The 19112-nt window shown below is 37.6% G+C and overlaps 1 protein-coding gene across 1 annotated transcript in view; it reads left to right on the forward strand.

The window, feature by feature from the left end:
- The first annotated feature begins 3889 nt into the window (after positions 1-3889).
- The window catches only part of LOC137503299 (uncharacterized), a 49654-nt gene continuing 34431 nt past the window's right edge, over positions 3890-19112 (forward strand). Inside the window, exons 1-4 of the mRNA XM_068230848.1 lie at positions 3890-3971; positions 8361-8477; positions 10358-10453; positions 14682-14777. Of these exons, the coding sequence (XP_068086949.1) occupies positions 8412-8477; positions 10358-10453; positions 14682-14777 (258 nt within the window). The 5' untranslated portion in view covers positions 3890-3971; positions 8361-8411. The remainder of the gene's footprint in view (positions 3972-8360; positions 8478-10357; positions 10454-14681; positions 14778-19112) is intronic.

Here is a 19112-nt window from a genome sequence, read left to right on the forward strand (position 1 = left end):
AAGGGCCTAGGCGGACAGGGAATTTTACGTAGATGAATGAAACAGCGAAGCAAATAGTTGTTGAATCCAAAAAGAAACCACGGGAAGATTTTGGTAATAACCTGGAAAGGCTATGTTAAACAGCACCAAAACCTTTATGGACAGTAAAAAGGAATCTTACTAAGTAAGGGAAAAAGGAAATGAGCGGTGTTTAGGGTAATTCAGGTGAACTCATAATAGATCCCAGAGTATCACTGGAGAGGTGGAGGGAATATTTTGAAAATCTTCGCACCGTTAAAGGAAATCTTCCTGGTGGTGTCGCGCACAACCAAGCTAATGGGCAGGCAGAAAGTGATGTTGGTGAAATTACGCTGGAGGAAGTTGAAAGTATGGTAAATAAAGTCCATTGAAATAAAGCAGCAGGAATAGATGAAATTAGACCCGAAGTGGTGAAGTATAGTGGTAAGGCAGGGATCAAATGGCTTCATATAGTATAGTAAGATTACAATGGCGTGTTGGTAAGGTACCTTCAGATTGAACAAAAACAGTAATTGCACCTATCTATAAGCAAGGGAACAGGAAGGATTCCAACAACTATTGAGGTATCTCATTCATTAGCATAGCAAGCAATGTATTCACTGGCATCTTGGAAGGGAGGGTGCGATCAGTGGTTGAGAGGAAGTTGGATGAAAAACAGTGCGGTTACAGAGCCCGGAGGGGCTGTCAAGATCCGATGTTCAGTACGCACCAGGTAAATTTAAAATGTTACGATATGAATAGATAGTTGTGTTTATATTTCGTAGATCTAGAAAAAGCATATGACAGGTTACCGAGGGAAATGATGTTCACCATACTGGGGTAGATTATTAAAATCAATAAAAGGCATTCATGATGACAATTGGGCTGCAGTGAGAATTGATGGTAGAATGAGTTCTTGGTTCAGGATACTTACAGGGATTAGACAAGGCTGTAATCTTTCACCTTTGCTCTTCGTAGTTTACGTGGATCATCTGATGAAAGGTATAATTTGGCAGGGAGTGATTCAGTTAAGTGGAAATGTAGTAAGCAGTCTGGCCTTTGCTGACGACTTCGTCTTAATGGCAGATTGTGCCGAAAGCCTGCAGTCTAATGTCTTGGAACTTCAATAGGTGCAATGAGTATGGAATAACAATTAGCATATCCAAGTTCAAATAGATGTCAGTAGGTAAGAAAGTCAACAGAATTGAATGTCAGATTGGTGATACAAAGCTAGAGCACGTAGATAAGTTTAAGTATTTTTGTTATGTGTTCTCCCAGGATTACATGTCAATGTATATCAACAAAGACAAGACTTATTGTATTGATTAGGTGGTCAAATTAATAAATTATTGTTATTATTATTCCCCCAGGATGGTAATATAGTAAGTGGGACTGAATCAAGATGTAGTCAAATACAGCCGAGGCAATACCAGACACTTCCGGATTTAGCCAAGGCTGTAATCTTTCACCTTTGCTCTTCGTAGTTTAAATCGAAGACAATTCGCAAGTGGCGCTCCTAGTGGCGTGACCTGAAAATTCGCGCTAAATTCAAATATCATTGTAAATGTATATACGGAAATGGACAAATAAAATATGTCCTGAAAGAAAGTGTTACTAAGATATTAACTTCAAAGTTGCTAAAGCATTTCTGGATAAATGAATGAAGAATTATTTAATAGGTTCTTATTTAAATACTGAAATTAGACATATAATCAAGATGTGAAGTGGACTGCTATGAAAGGGCTCGATCTTTCATTTATGCATTACTTTTTTAGCTTTAGCATTCCTGCCTGAACTTTCACGGCTAGATTTGTCTATTTTTCTCATTTAAAAGCATAGTATGATCACATTAAAACGCTTGTCAACAAACATATCGGCACACTCCTTACACACATGATTCAATGAATTTACATTTAAGAGCTAGACAATTTTCCTTTTAACTTGAAGCCTACTAACAGAAAGAAAATCTATAAATTTAGCCTCAAAAACATTCAAATTTTCACTATAAGCAATACTTGGCACAGTGCCATTTCATTATGGTAAAGCAAATTTGCATCATCATATTGTTTCAATAAAATATGTACATTTCTTAAATCACCCATATTTTCTTCAGTTCTTGACAACGCATTACGGCATTCCAAAGGGGGTAACTTGGAACACAACTAACCAGACATATATGTGTATGTATTTTCCTGAATTAAATCAAACCCACAGATTACACCAACAACAACACATCGGTGTTGAAGGTTAACTGCTACACTATACAATCAAATAAGCTTATTATACTTTTTGGCCAATTCAAATGGGTCGCGCAGGTCAGAAGTTTAGGAAGTACTATAAAAATCTCTTTGTAACTGGAGGAATATATATGCAAACACAATATCTACTCACATTTTCTTGTCACGAGGGAAACGGAAGAAAGACCGCGAATCCTTCTGCACTTCATAGTTATTGCAGCAAAACACTACAGATATCTTTCCACTCATATTGAGAGGAGATATAAAGGAATGACACACGCTACTATTTACTTATGTCAACTTAATGCAAAGGCATAAATAACGCCAAAAACTTCACAAACAAATACACGTGCTCTTATGACAGATTCAGTAACTCTCAGGTCACCCCGCTAGAGGGAGCTCAAATCGCTGTCCTTCGATATCTCGCAGAGTGTCGCGTATTGTCTCCACTGTATTTGGTGTAGTACAGCTAATGCAGTGAGCTGGCAGTTGCGATAAAGGGTGTTCTGTAAGATGGAAGTCAGCTCCCGGACGAAACTGCCTTTACATCGGTGTGTTTCAGGACCATCTTTTCTTGACGAGAGCGGAGGCAGGGTGGACTCAGGATATCTTATTCAAGAGTTAGAAGTAACAGACGTGAAAATAGCGAGAATTATTCCTTTTACAAATAGGTGGGAACAATGGCAGTTGAGTACTCGGAACAAGCAGATAAAGGCTAAGTTAGGAATGAACTCGATGGATGTAGCTGTTCGCGTAAACCATCTTCGGTGGTGGGGGCATATGCGACGAATGGAGGAGGATAGGTTACCCAGGGGAATAATAGGCTATATTATGGAGGGTAAGAGGAGTAGAAGGAGACCAAGATGACAATGGTTTGACTCAGTTTCTAACGATTTAAAGATAAGAGGTATAGAACTAAATGAGGCCACGGCACTAGTTGCAAATAGAGGATTTTTGCGACGGGCCGTTTTGGTAAACGCACAGAGGCTTGCTGATTGAACGCTGAAAGGCATAGCGGACTATAATGATAATGCATGTATATATGTTTAAAAACCGTTAGATTTTATTTCCGTTAGTGTACGAAGAATTGGATCGTAAAGTTCAGTCAGTTGTTCCCTCCTTCCATGGCTGTCCACGGTACGTTAAGTCCTATGGACTTCCTTTCGAGATCTTTTTTTTAATTTTTTTTTTATTCTTTTTACACCCGGAGAGACTCCTCTCTTATTTATACATCCTCTTTTATCCCGGACGTAGCGTAACATTGCACCCAGTGCTGCCAGTGCTCTCTCCAGTAAGTGTCCCATACTACAATTGTAGACATTACGGATATGTTAAACTACAACTCTCCACACAGTTGTGTATTTTGGTATATATGAGTGTTACAGTGTGATTTATTACAATTATTGGAACTGGGTGATATAACAAGCCCATTCACATTTCAAGAGAAGAAGAAGTGTCGCATACTCTGCAGTTGTAACTAGTAATACATGCTTTCCTAAATTCAGCCTGTTTTACTGACTGTTACAAATCAAATTTGTTCTTCAAGAGTTTCTTTTAAGTGATTAAGCGATATCCAAATACGTCGTTTTATTTCGAAGTGGCTGGTATGTTGTTATCTAAGGCGCGTATTAGCCTATTCTACAGCTTATTCCGTTAAGTGAGTTACGGATTTTCTTCGTTGAGGAATTGTGATTTCTATCATTTTACTCTGTGTCCACAACCTCTAACATACTGTCGGTAATGTTCAAATTCAATAATTAAATTTTGCTAAATGTATAGACCTCAATTGAGAATATTAGAAGTTAATACTAATCTTTCTCAGTTTCAGCATTTACATATTTGTAATATTGAATGTTATTAATTTTCTTAAATTTTATTTTTAATTAAGCATGAAAAATGAATACGCATATAACTAGCTTGCTTTTTATAAAACACCCAGCCATTGCATTGCAAGTGCCTGGAAGTTGTGTGTAGTAGCCAGGGTGCGAAATCGCGGCGGGGTGGGAAGGGAAGGATGTCTCCCCCATCGATGATTTTATCTCAGAGGTTCCCCCCCCCTCCCACTAAAATTGCCCGGGGGGGGGTTACCTTTCATTATAAAATAAACAGGAAAATGTAGAACCGATAATTTATTACTGAAATTAATGACTTTAACTGGGCATATTTTCATAAAATCATCAGAAATAATTCAAGTGACTGCCAGACCTTGAGCAATTAAACAACGCAGCAGTGGCAACCCCGCACCTACAGCTTATTGTTGTTGTTTCACGCTGGCAAGTCCATCCTCCCTTGTCATTGCTATAAGTAGCTCGAGTTTACACCACTCCTGTACTTCTTGTAGTGGGTGTGTTTCCTATAGGTATCACTAGGACAATATTCACTTGAGCAGGATACAAACTGACAATTGGTTCAGTCAACACATAGCCCTGGTAGAGGAAAGTTCCATTAAAAAAGAGCAATAAAACATGGAAACTCGATCCTCGTGTGGCCTTTCTTAAGATAGCGAGTCTCTCATAAACTTCTCAGCTGATTGGAAAAACTTTCTAATGTTTATCATTCCCGTTATAACAGCAAAATTTGAACAAAAATATCTCAAATTTACATTTTTCTGGGTGGAGAGGGTAATTAAAATACAGGGGAATTTTAACCCCCCCAACCAGGTACTGCCTGAAAAAAATTAGTAGTTAAGCCCTATGTTTCTTCTCCTCCCCCACCACCACTTCTTTCTGATTTCACACTCTGGTAGTGGCAATATATCGTATATCTAAATTTAGTGGAATGAGAATTTTTTCTGAAGAGCAACGCAGATGAAAAAATGCAGATGGTAGTCTCAGATAGAAATTGCGATATGTAGTATGTAATTTTAATTATTATTTTGCTGTGTTACTTACCTTTTTGTGCAATTTAATAGTGATACTACTGTGAACGTTGAGTTGTTCTTTACTCTGTATGCCGTGACATATGGTAGTAGGATTCAAAATCTTGAGAGGTTTCTATTTAGGATATCTGTATCTTGTTACATCAGTGTTGTTATGGAGATTATCCTGTATCTCATCATTACCCCACAGCAGCTATATCCGGTACTTATTCGTGATGATTTAGGTAACAGTAGGCTGCCTCTCTGATTTATTGGTGTGTAAAAGATTTTCAGGGGTGAGTGACGGTGAGTTTGCATGGGGTCGAATCCTATGATCTGCAGGCCTGAAATACTTTTCTGTGGTTTCCCCATTTTATCATTAATTAACCTTAATTAATGCTGCTGCATACCTAATCTTATCCCTTACCATTGGAGTTGTTAGTGCAACATTAAACTGCTAGCAGGAATGGAAGAACAATCTTCAGGAATAAATTCTGGCTGTGGAAACTGTAAAAGGTAGTTGCTGGAATGTAAAGCCAATAACATATTATTAGAATAACCTGTGATGGCCAGAACAATTAAACACGGCACTCTTCAGTATTGTCCCCTCCGGTGAAATATATAAAATACAATTGATCACACTTACCTGAATAGATATGTGTTTACATAGAAATCTGTTCCCTGGCAATGCATAAGAATCAACTCACTTAGCCACAGGAATGAAGCTTGTATTACCTGTAGGAGAAATTTTCGTATTCATTGTTAGTGCTGTATGTTTACATTTACAGTAAAATATCACAAAGTGTCTAACGAACACTGCTATTGGGTGAAATGAATTCTCTGAGGCACTACTCGAGGTATTCAACATAGACAATTTTTGCCACCTGGGGAACAAAAAAAACTGCTGAACATTTAAACCACTCATTTCCCTACAAGAGGCACTCTGGTAAACACCACTCGATTGTGTCATTAGACAAGACATGCATAGAAAAATAAAGAAAAGGCACTTAAGGTTAGTGGCATTGTTCAATGAAATGAGCTGGTAGCATTATTGTATAAATTTTTGTCTTTATTTCAACAGAATTTTCTTCATTTTCCATTTCCAGTCTTCTGGGTAGAAATGTGAATCAAGAACCTCCTCAGTTTTTCTCTCTCCACCACTCCATTCCTTCCTCGAATTTTTTTTCTACTTTTACTCCACTCTTCTCTGTACTCTCCTTACGGTAGACAGTCACCCCTTTCTGGGCATTCCCCGATGTCTTTCGCCTATGAGTTTCTCTTTAAATACTTACTGTGGAACTCTATCCTCTTCCATTCTCATCACTTGTTCATACCATTTCAGCTTACGGGTCTCTATCTTGCCTTTCAGTTCAGGGTATCCAATTCGCTCCCTCATTTCTATGTTTCTGACTTTATCCCTTTATGCCCTCCCTATATTTCTCTAAGGAATTTCATCTTGGCCTCTTGCATTCTGCGTTATCATGTTTTTTGTTGTTGTCCATGTGCCTGGTGCATATGTTAAAATTGGTGTGTAATACATTGGGTGCAAAATTTTCTTGCATTCCATTGGATGTCCCAGTTACAGACTATACATCTCACTCATTGGTAAAACTCATTGGCTTATTCAAGTCCCTATCCAATTTCTTATTTTATTTACCCATCTTCAATTATTCTCTCCGAATACTTGAAGCTTTCCACAACTTCTAATGGTCTTCCATTTACTTCAATATTCCCACTTCCTTCTCTATTACCTCTTGTCACCACTACTATCATATTCTTTTCCACACTTATTTTCATTCCATATTCCTCCATCTCCTGATTCCTTGCATTATCTTGTTCTTGTGCTTCCATTTCATCTTCTCCACATATTACTGTCTCATCTGCAAAGTATGAGGCCTTTGCCTCCTTGGTTCCCATTTTTTGTTGTATACTCTTGTGGATTTCATCCATGATTGTAATGAAGATTGGCGGGGATAAAAAACATCGTTTTTGAAGTCCTGATTCTACTTTGAAAAAGTTTGTTTGTCCTATCACAGTATTCATATTACTTACTCACTCTTCGTTCATGGCTTTTATAATAGGCTCTTCACCTCTCCCTGTCTTCTTTTTTATCAATGCATCCGAGACCACTTGCCATGGTACACTGACCATCTCTGACCTTCTCAATATCGATAAATATCATCACTGAATCCAGCTTAAATTCCCATCTGTTCCCTATCACGTTCTTTAGGCTCAACAGAGTGAAAAATTTTAAAATTATGTTTACACTGATCAAGGAGTATGACACCGTATGGAAGTGAAACACAGATAATAACTGGTGCCAAGAAAAAACATAGTTGAAGCCTTTTAGATGCCATGTTATCAGAAGTTCTTGAAGATCAGATTGATAGAGCATGTCTCAAATACAGAGATAGTGAATAAGCTTAATGAGAGGAGAATGGTTTGAGCTAATTTGATCCTGGGCAGGAAAATTTTGATAGAACATATCTCAAAGAACTTTGAACTTGTTCAGTTAGTTTTGAAGCTGATTACAAGAGATAAAAGTGGTAGGAAGTTTCCAGTATATGGACCCGGGTGATCAGAGTGATATGCAAACCGTACAGTCACTTAATTTTCAAGAAAGTTCATCTTGTTGCGGTTTCAGTTTCATATAAAACTGTATGTTAGATAGCTATTAATATGATATAAGGTGTCATGTAATAATAGGAGTCCTATGACTATGGTCTTGATATCGACAGATAAGTTAAATTATATTATGGATGTGATCACTGTTTTAGAAATCATGTAAAACTGCAGGTCCTTAGCTTTGATCGAAGTATTAGTCATAGAAAAGTTGAGGTCCTATAGGTATGATCACAATATCAACAGTCATGTAAAATTTTGTGTTTTTTGGTATGATCATAATATTGATGGTCATTTAAAATGACCGAGCTCGATAGCTGCAGTCGCTTAAGTGCGGTCAGTATCCAGTATTCGGGAGATAGTAGGTTCGAACCCCACTGTCGGCAGCCCTGAAGATGGTTTTCCGTGGTTTCCCATTTTCACACCAGGCAAATGCTGGGGCTGTATCTTAATTAAGGCCACGGCCGCTTCCTTCCTACTCCTAGCCTTTTCCTGTCCCATCATTGCCATAAGACATATCTGTGTCGGTGCGACGTGAAGCCAATAGCATTTAAAATGACAAGGTTGTTGCTTAGTCTGTTCACAAACACCATAAGTATCAATGACATTAATAAGGTAATATATTTTTCTGGCTTATGTTTCAGTAGAAGTAATCAACCATTCCAGTACCTTCTAGCTACTTCAGTTTGCAGTGTAAAATGGACCTGGAAGCAAAGATCAAAGAGGAACCAGGCTGGATTGAAGGAGAAACAACGGCATCGCTTGTAAGTCTCATACCAGATAACTTTATAGGGGTCAGAAATTAAACCTTAATAGCTGAATAAGTTTGGCAGGGGCATAATTTTCTATGTGCTTCCTCAGTATTAACACCAGCAGTCACCAATTGCTGAATGAGCATCTATGCGTAGTACAACTCTGTTTGTTTTATTTGTCTGGGAATACACCACAATGTGCTACACAAAGCTGCCAACTCTTAGGAACTTAAGGTTAGGCTTGGATTAGTCTGTACTTTTTACTGTCATTATTGAAATTACTTTGGTTTAGGGGTTGCACCTTTTTGTATTTTTCCCCTTTGATTATAATAGATGATGGTTGGCCGATCGTACTTTAAAAAAAACTAATATCCTCCTACAGTACTGCACCACCATTAGCACCACATGTTAAGAATTATTACTCCTACCATAATTAGTGTAGAAGAAGTTAAATCACAAATCTTTCATTAGTGTTTTTTTTTATAGCCTGGATACACCAGTCTGCTAAACAAAATGTCAACACTGGTGCGATAATTCTGGGTTACCCTGACATCCACAATGTGCTGGAAGATATTATGTGTTTTAAGGAACGATCAGATTTGCCTATGACATACGAGGGATGAAATACCTCAAAATCTGAATGTACGTTCTCTCAAAATAAATATTTTGCTCAGATGTTGAATTCTTCTAGAAAGACAGAATAGTGATTAGCTAATTTTATTCCTCAAATACAGGTCAGATTCTATGATATATACAGTAGAGAACCATGTCTAAGGGCTCTAGCATGTATGATTTCTGAGAATAATTTATTTTATATGCCCCTTCATATAACTTGAGGCACATTAAACAGAATTTTTTCTTTCCTCATTGTCATTATTTCCTTGTCTTTTTGTGCATCCTTTTCATCCATTCCTTAGTTCAGCCACTGTTCTCTTCGTATTGAATGTGTTAAGTTGGTATATTCTAGAGAACTTGATGCATTAATTCACTTTTATTAGTTACTTAACTTACATTAGAATATATGCTTTTAATCACAGTCCCTCCCCCCTTTAATGCTGACAAGGTTTTATGAATCCAAGAGTGAAATTTAAATGTCTCATAGTAGATCATAAAAGATCTTCCGAAACTGCAGATATACACTCCAACACTGCTGATTCTCCACTGACGGTGTCCTCATCCCCTCAGCTCGTCACAGAACATTACATAACATGCTTATAGTAGTAAAATATTTCATTTCTAGCTGCTTTGACTTTGGGCTTCATCACATCTTTCACTGTTATATGACTGTGATAAGTCTGCTTCTTTCATGTTTGAGTTTTTTATTTTACACTTGGAATCATTGAAACAGAACTGTATTAATGTTTAATGTAGCTCCTGTGATCTCAGCAAAACCATAGTAGTGAATGTGATTCCATTATTTCAAGTAATTTGAATCTGTCTTTAAACAAACTCTATGCTGAGAACAAAAAATCATTTAGAAATATTGTAATGCTTCTAATTGGTTCAAACAACTTTTATGATTTGACTGATATGATTGAACATATGAAAACAGTTCATACAATTTAGTGTTTATGCCTATGGCTGCTTCTTTCCAAATTATGTGAGAAATAGCCCCAATTCCATCCCTGGTATTATATCTTCTGATATGGCTAGAAAATATTTCGCATTTTATATTTTATTCTCAGTCTCATCCTTTCTCTGACATAAGGAGTGAGCAAGAATAATAACACCTTTCTCAGTACAGACTTTGGTTATAACAATCCTCTGCTGGAAGAAATCTTCCTTAAACATTAGTGAAATTCCGAAATTAATGAATAAACATGCTCATTTATTAATGACTGTATTTGTAGATGTGTGTTATGAGCATACCTAATATATCTTATTTTCCACAGGAAAATTTCGAAAATGTATCAGAAGTGATAGCTCTGAAAGAAGAAGTTAAATCAGAGTTAACCGAGCCAGAGTCATCGCAGGAAAACTCTCTTGAGGTAATGTACATAATTTGATAAGCCATCATCAGATAATGGAAACGGGTAGAAAATGGCTCAACAGATACCGGGATTTGATCCACTTTTTAGTGCACGTGATTGATAGTCCTACTGATAATATACTTTTTTATGAGATTGACTGTTTACATACCTAGTTTTCACTTTTCCTTCAAGTTGTTCCGCGATCATGCGTTATGAATTGTGTAGCAGTTAGGATTATTCCAAAGACCTCTACTCTATGTCATTTGGTAGCTGGTATCATTCGTACTAATAATTTTGAATTCGTAAATTAGTTTTGAACACCAAGTAGCTGAAAGATACATTCTTTTTTTACTGTTACAGGATATTTTACTAGTTGATTCCAAATGAAACACCTTTGTTATCTTATTGATTATATTAATTATTGTTTTCTAAATAATACAGTAATTTGTTGATACAAGTTGCAGGTGATATGCTTGTTTACTGTGATTGTTCGCTTGTATACTACACACATTGTAGCCATCCCTTGGCAAGTGAAAAGTATTCTTTTTCTCCGTAATGTGGTCTGTGATGGTACTAGTCCATTGTGACTTATAATATTTGTACTGGGAGGTGCACCTCAACCCTGCACATGTAAAAGAAGCGCCTTAAGGAACACTATCTATCGAACAAAACTTGAAACCGCTAGTGCATAAAGTTGGGACATTGATCAGAAGACCTCACTACTGACTAACTGAGTAATATGTTATTTTAACGTTTCCTAAACTGACTGGATATCTTTGTTTTGTTTTGGTGTACATCAAAATGTTTGAATTTTTCTCCATAGATATCCCTACAAGAAACTGAGGTAATGCACTCTGGTGTAAGGTGGAATAATTAATGATTTAAAGAAGTTTTGGGTTTGTAAATTTCCTCAACTAAATTGACTTTCATTTATTTTGATACTTCAATGTTTTGCAACACTTTCTTCTCATCTCGCCAGCTTTGAAGTCTGGCCAATCACAAATTTTCTGTATTTATTTTTCAGCCAATCATAAGCTTCTTGTAACTTTTTGAGTATCAAATAAAATGGGAGGGTGTGGTTGGATTTAGCCCAGAGCCTTCTCGAACCCACCCCTTGGGTATAAAAGCTGCGGCCTCTCCTAATTACCTTGTCTTTTTCTCGTCAAATTTCTGAGTGTGTGTGTTAAGACAGGAGGAGGGGTGCCTAATTCTTTGGCAGGCAGAACGTCAACCCAGGTAATGGCCACCAGTTTTCTATATCTGTAGCTGTCTCCTCAAACTCACAGCTGTTTTCACAAATGTAAACTTTCATTCTGCTAATGTAAAATTTCATACAGACTTAAACTGTAAATTGGGGATAGAGAGTGTGTTTCCCTCTCAAAATCCCCTTCAGTTTATCTTGAGGTGACTACGATTTTGTAACTTTTTTCTCCTGTAAATCACTCATTAACTTCTCTTTTGTGTCACCTCAGTTGTGTAGAATTTGTCTCTGCATCATCGGGCCACAAGCCCAAGTAGGGTTTCAAAACTTGGTTTTCAAGGAGCACAAGTTTACGACTGCATACATTTTGAGTTTGGGACAGTAATATAACCTGTTGTTCTTTTCCATGAAGGCCCAGTAGTATGGGTACTAGATACCACTGTGTTAGAGATGCCAGAAATTGTAAGGTTTTGTTTAATGTTTCCTTGAGTAGGCTGTAAGGAATTGGGAGCACAGCCTCCTTTGTTCAATTTAAAGAATATGTGAACTCTTGTCTGATATTGGTGCAATTTTGAGTGGGGCCTTTGGGAGGCTGTATGTGTAACCTTTGGAGCAAGGTGCTCTTGAACTGTGCCTTGGGAGATATCTCTCGTTATCTAACCAAACGCAACATTTGTGACGTTGTAAACTTGTAAATTGGAGCTGGAAGCTCAAAACTTGTAATTTCCAACCCTTGGATTTCTATTCTAGTTTGTTATTTTGTACCTGACATTTTGTTCCTTGACCTAGTGAAGAATTTTGTTAAATTTGAGATCTGAAAAGAAATATAACCTTTGTTTTTAAATTTTAAATTAATCTTCGATATCGTAGATAGACCCATTCAAGCTGACATCTTCTTTCAACTCTCTGAGTTCCACAGGTAATCTCGCAACAATATTACTTAAACATGCGATGAATAAATAAGCCATTCAAAAGTATCTTGCCTTTCTGTTTCATACTTTGTAAGGGATAGTGTTTGTGCATAGGCCTTGTATGTTCACCATTACTCACCTGAACATTCGTTACATGAATTAATTCATCATTACCAGGATGCACATTTGATCACTGTCATCATCCACTTCATAGCATGCGTGTCATATTCTTTCAGTATGACTATGTTGCTATGGGGTATTTCATTACCCATTTATTGAGATATTCATTTCACCATCTCTTGCAGGAGTTCTGGGTTAGCTACTGTAAGTATAGCCACGTGGGGAAGGTTGTGATGAGAGAGGAAGTATAATCATGACCAGAGAGTGTAGTAATTGGCTGTCCTATAAGGAAATGGGTTGTAGTTAGGTAAGAAGTGTCAAAAGGTTCATCATTTAGCTTTGGTGAGAGGATGTATGTGTTTCAAGAATGGTCCATTCTTTGTTGGTGAAGCGATAAGAATCCATCACTTGTCTGGGGCGTTAAATCAGACTCTTGACAGCTGCTTCCCCGATTCCACCAAAGTGTGGTGTTGCAGGAGGGATGAAATGCCACGTCAGTCCCATGCCTGCAGTTGTGCGAAGAGTTGGTTTTCTGAGGGTTGTTTTGCAGGAAGGCCTTGATTTCTGTAGCTGCTCCAAAGAAGTTTGTGCCATTAATGCTGTAAATGTTCAGGGGTTGACCTCTATGAGAACTAAGTTGATCAAGTGCGGAGAGAAATGTTGTGGTGAGATAAGGTATCATGTCTATGTAGACAGCCTTGGTAGCTAGGCAGTCTGGTCTTGTTCAGTTTCACGCAATTGATTTATATTAACTGGGCCATCACAGATTATTCTAGTTTTAAGGAATGGGTATGTTGGGGTTAAAGGCACCATTTGTGTATTTTTCATTAATTATTCCTCCATGTAACACTTTGACTAGAGTAATCAGGATCCTGATTTTTATCCCCCAGGCATGAGATCATGGCTGATGATGCCCATGGAATGGGCGAAACATAAATTAGTATGGCACGATGAGACACCTGAGACGTGTATGAGTGTGGCTTCTTTCGGTTCCCCTTTCTGAAGAGATCGTAAGCTTGTCTCTCAGAGTGTTGAGTGCCAGGATGACGTAGTCCAAGGTGTTCTGCCATCATAATTATATTTGTGAGGTGATACAGAATTTCTAATGTTTCCAGTGCACTTGTATTGGAGTATTGTGCAGTCATCCAATGACAAGATGATGGCCTTCTTGATCTATGATTGGATTAATAGTCTTTATACGAGTTGTTAGTTTCCTGCACAATATCAATATAATATTTGTGTGCAGGGTTCAACTCCGATACAAACAGTGGACTTTAATTTCACTCCGTGGGTTGTTTACAACAATCTCAGACAATTATATGTTACAAATCTCATGACTGGTCCATATTGAAATGTACATTAATTCAACAATGTTACAAAAGTTTATTGAAATCCACGTATTCAATACGCATAGGGATCTTAGAATGAAGATTTATATATTGTAATACTAATTTAAGGAGACATGTTTCGCCCATTGCTTGGGCATCATCAGCCGTGATCTCATGCCTAAGGGATTAAAATCACGATCCTGATTACTCTAGTCAAATTGTTACATAGAGGACCGTGTGTTATAAAAAGGAGGAAACTTGTAAGTTCACAAACGACAATTTACACAATAAAGATACATCTAAAAAACATTTGATAAGAGGATGTGAGTATGTGTTATAAGTGTGGTCCATTCTTTGTTGGTGAAGTGATAAGTATCCATCACTCTTCTGAGGTAATATATCAGACTCTTGACAGTTGCTTCCCAGATTCCACCAAAGTGTGGTGCTCTCAGGAGGGGAGAAATGCCGTGTCAGTCCCATGCCTGCGGTTGTGTGAAGAGTTGGTTTTCTGAGGGTTGTTTTTCAGAAAGGCCTTGATTTCTTTAGCTACTCCAAAGAAGTTTGTGCCATTATCGCTGTAAAGTAACTGTAATACTGGATATTAATGAAATAACATGCTCATTTGTTAGTGACTGTATTTGTAGATGTGTGTTATGAGCATACCTAATATATCTTCTTTTTCACAGGAAAATTTTGAATATGTATCAGAAGTGATAGCTCTGAAAGGAGAAGTTAAATCAGAGTTAACCGAGCCAGGTTCGATGCAGGAAAACTCCTTTGAGGTAATGTACATAATTTGATAAGCCATCGTCAGGTAATTGAAATGGTTAGAAAATGGCTCCACAGATATCAGTGTTTGACCCTTCATTTCAGTGCATATGATTGATAGTCCTACAGAAAATACACTTTTTTTATGAGATTGACCTTTTACTTACCTATTTTCACTTTTCCTTTGAGTTGTTCCATGATCTTGTGTTATGAATTGCACAGCACTTAGGATTTTTCCAAAGACCCCTACTCTTTAGCATTTGAGAGCTGGTATCATTCCTACTAATATTTTTGAATTCGTAAATACTTTTGAACACAAAGTGTTTATAAGGTATATTGTTTTGTTACTGTTACATGATATTTTACTAGTTGCTTCCAAATGAAACACCTTTGTTATCTTATTGATTATATTCATTATTGATTTCTAGATAATACAGTAATTTGTTGATACAAGTTGCTGGTGATATGCTTGTTTACCATGAGCGTTCGCTTAATATACTACTCACATTGTAGCCATCTCTTGGCAAGTGACCTAATGTGGTCTGTGGTGTTACTTGTCTATTGTGATTGATAATTTTACTTAAACATACAATGGAATAAATAAGCCATTCAAGAGTTATCTTGCTTTTCTGTTTCATACTTCATAAGGGATAGCGTTTGTGATAGGCCTTATAATTTCACCATTACTCACCTGAAAATTCGTTGCATGAATGAATTCGTCATTACCAGGATGCACATTTGATCACTGCCTTTGTCCACTTCATAGCATGAGTGTCATCTTCTTTCAGTATGACTATGTTGCTATGGGGTATTTCATTGCCCATTTATCTCGATATTCATTTCACCATCTCTTCCAGGAGTTCTGGGTTAGTTGCTGAAAATATTTCTATGTGGGCAAGGTTGTGATGAGATGGGAAGTATAATCATGATCAGGGAGTGTAGTAATTGGCTGTCCTATAAGGAAATGGGATGTAGTTAGGTAAAAAGTGTCAAAAGGGTCATCATTTAGCTTTGGTGATAGGATGTGAGTATGTGTTGTAAGAATGGTCCATTCTTTGTTGGTGAAGTGATAAGAATCCATCACTCTTCTGAGGTGTTATATCAGACTCTTGACAGCTGCTTCCTAGATTCCACCAAAGTGTGATGATGCACAAGGGATGAAATGCCACGTCAGTCCCATGTCTGCAGTTGTGTGAAAAGATGGTTTCTGAGGGTGGTTTTGCAGAAAAGCCTTGATTTCTGTAGCTGCTCCAAAGCAGTTTGTGCTGTAATTGCTGTAAATGTTCAGCGGTTGACCTCTATGAGAACTAAGTCTATAAAGTGCAGAGAGAAATGTTGTAGTGAGATCAGGTATCATGTCTATGTAGACAGCCTTGGTAGCTAGGCAGTCTGGTCTTGTTTGATTTCTCACGATTTTTCATTAGAATTTGGCCAGCAGTTTTAAGGAATGGGTAATTCTGGGTTACAGGCACAATTTGTGTATTTCACATTAATTGTTCTGAGGTATCTTCATTCATCATAGAACACTTGAGATGTGTATGAGTGTGGCTTCTTTCTGTCCCCCTTGCTGATGAGATCGTAAACTTGTCTCTCAGAGAGTTGAGTGTCAGGATGAAATAGTTGAAAATGTTCCGCCATCATAATTATATTTGTGAGATGATACAGAATTTCTAAATTTTTTACTCCACTAGTATTGGAGTCTTCCACCAACAAGAAGATGGCCTTCTTGATCTATGATTGGATTTATAGTTTTTATACTGTATGAGTTGATAGTTTCCTACACAACATTAATCTAACATTTGTGTAGAGGGTTCAACTCCTATACGAACAGTGGACCTTATTTTTACTCCATGGGTTGTTTACGACAATCTCATGACTGGTCCGTATTGAAATATACATTATTTCAACAATGTTACAAAAGTTTATTGTAATCCTCGTATTCAATACGCATTGGGGTCTTACAATTAGGATTTATATATTGTAATACCAATTTAAGGGGACATGTTTCGCCCATTGTTTGGGCATCTTCAGCCATAATCTCATGCCTAAGGGATAAAAATCAGGATCCTGATTACTCTAGTCAAGGTGTTACGTATAGGAATGTGTGTTATAAAAATGAGGAAACTTGTAAGTTCACAAACGACAATTTACACAATTAAGACACGTTAAAAAAACATTTGGTGAGACTATATATGTTTTATAAAAGTGGTACCTTCTTTGTTGGTGAAGCGATAAGAATCCATCACTTTTCTCAGTTGATGTATCAGACTCTTGACAGCTGCTTCCCAGATTCCACCAAAGTGTGGTGCTGCAGGAGGGATGAAATGCCATGTCAGTCCCATGCCTGCAGTTGTGTGAAAAGTTGGTTTTCTGAGGGTTGTTTTGCAGAAAGGCCTTGATTTCTTTTGTTGCTTCAAAGATGTTTGTGCCATTATCACTGTAATTATTCCCTACAGCCAGCCGTACATAAGCTCAATGTTCCGCCCATCTCCTCCCCTCCTCCACACCCCCTCCCATCAATATCACACAGATACAATACTAGAAGTGCTACTGTCATTGGTTCTGATGCTGCAGAGGCAACTAGTTCCCACCAGAAAGGTCGACGGTGTGAGTAATTTTATACACAGCATTTTTCGTCAAATTTTACCCTTTTTGCTCTAATCTTAAAAATCTTTCTAGCCTCCTCTCATTACAGATTCTTCACCACACATCCCTCAATATTCGATTTCAGCATTGAAGCTGTAGCCAACATCTAGCACAAGCATTCCCATTCGACTAATAGGACAAGAGGAGGCTATCACATCAGCTAGTAAAGACACACACAGCAACACACAGACATGATCCTTTTTACACATTTTCAACAAAAATAAGAAAACTGTGGCCTCACCAAACAAATACGGGATTATCAGTGTGTCCAGCAGTATGGAATACTGGTAACTGGGGAATGTCAGGGAATTCCAGAAATAATGGGAAAACCAGGAAAGGTCCTGGAATTCAGAAAATAATCTGGAAATTCGTTCTTCTGCCAGATAAAATGGACATACCCTATTTGTCCATTAATAGAAACACATTCTTCAATTTTTGTAAGATTAATCTTGGGCATGTCTTTTATGCCAGGAATAAATTGTGAAGAAACCTGAATAAACATTAACAAAACAAAGTGTGATCGCAAATATTTTTTTTTTTTGCTAGGGGTTTAATGTCGCACCAACACAGATAGGTCTTATGGCGACGATGGGATAGGAAAGGCCTAGGAGTTGGAAGGAAGCGGCCTTGGCCTTAATTAAGGTACAGCCCCAGCATTTGTCTGGTGTGAAAATGGGAAACCACGGAAAACCATCTTCAGGGCTGCCGATAGTGGGATTCGAACCTACTATCTCCCGGATGCAAGCTCACAGCCGCGCGCCTCTACGCGCACGGCCAACTCGCCCGGTGATCGCGAATCGATATCTTCAGTAGCTATATGAATAGCATATGGCATGCAGTAGCGACTATGTTCGATTGAATTTTCAATGTTTTGATCTGCTAACTATTGTATATTCTGTGTTGTTGGGGAATGGTGAGGCCTATATTGTGTTCTCAGTTTTCTAATCGCTTAAATGTATGGCTTCCACAGCAAAATATGCATATAGACAAAATTCCACTACCCAACAAATGACTGTGTTTGTTTACTATGTAATGATGTGTGCGATAGTCACTACCTCATAAAATGTAAAAAGAGAAAAGACACTGACTCAATGCAGGAAAGTGTGAAATTCGCTTTAACTTAATACTCCTTCGAGTGCTCATTATTATTATTATTATTATTATTATTATTATTATTATTATTATTACAATTATTAAATGTGCTGATGTAGGTAAACCTTGTGTAAATGTGTAATGCAATGTGACACTGTTCGAGTCGTGCCATGTTGAGTTTTAACCTATTTGATGAAATGGTTGGTGATGGACGTCAGTGAGTGAGGCTCCACAGTAATCAAGTGATTTGAAGGTGTTGTACTTCAGTGGAAGTGATAGAAACTTGCGGAAGTGTTACATTTGTATTTACGAATCGATATACCCATATTTTTTGTCGGTGTTGATCGTTTTCTTCCAAATTTGCAATGTTAAGAAAATGGGGAAACAATGGAGTTGGAAGCCCAGCCACTACCAGTGCTGCCAGCGTAGACTGCCTCGTGAAGTGTGTGCTGGAGGACTTCATTAACTCGGACAGCTTCTTTGAATTAATTGTGCAGGCCATTTCGACCCGCATGACACAACTGGTTATAAAAGAATTTGAAAAGAGTTTAAATTTTAATATCAAAGCATTTTCAGAGTTAACTGAAGAACATGGTAAGAAGGAGGCAGAA

This window comes from Anabrus simplex, chromosome X (assembly GCF_040414725.1).
Source record: "Anabrus simplex isolate iqAnaSimp1 chromosome X, ASM4041472v1, whole genome shotgun sequence".
Taxonomy (NCBI): Eukaryota; Metazoa; Arthropoda; class Insecta; order Orthoptera; family Tettigoniidae; genus Anabrus; species Anabrus simplex.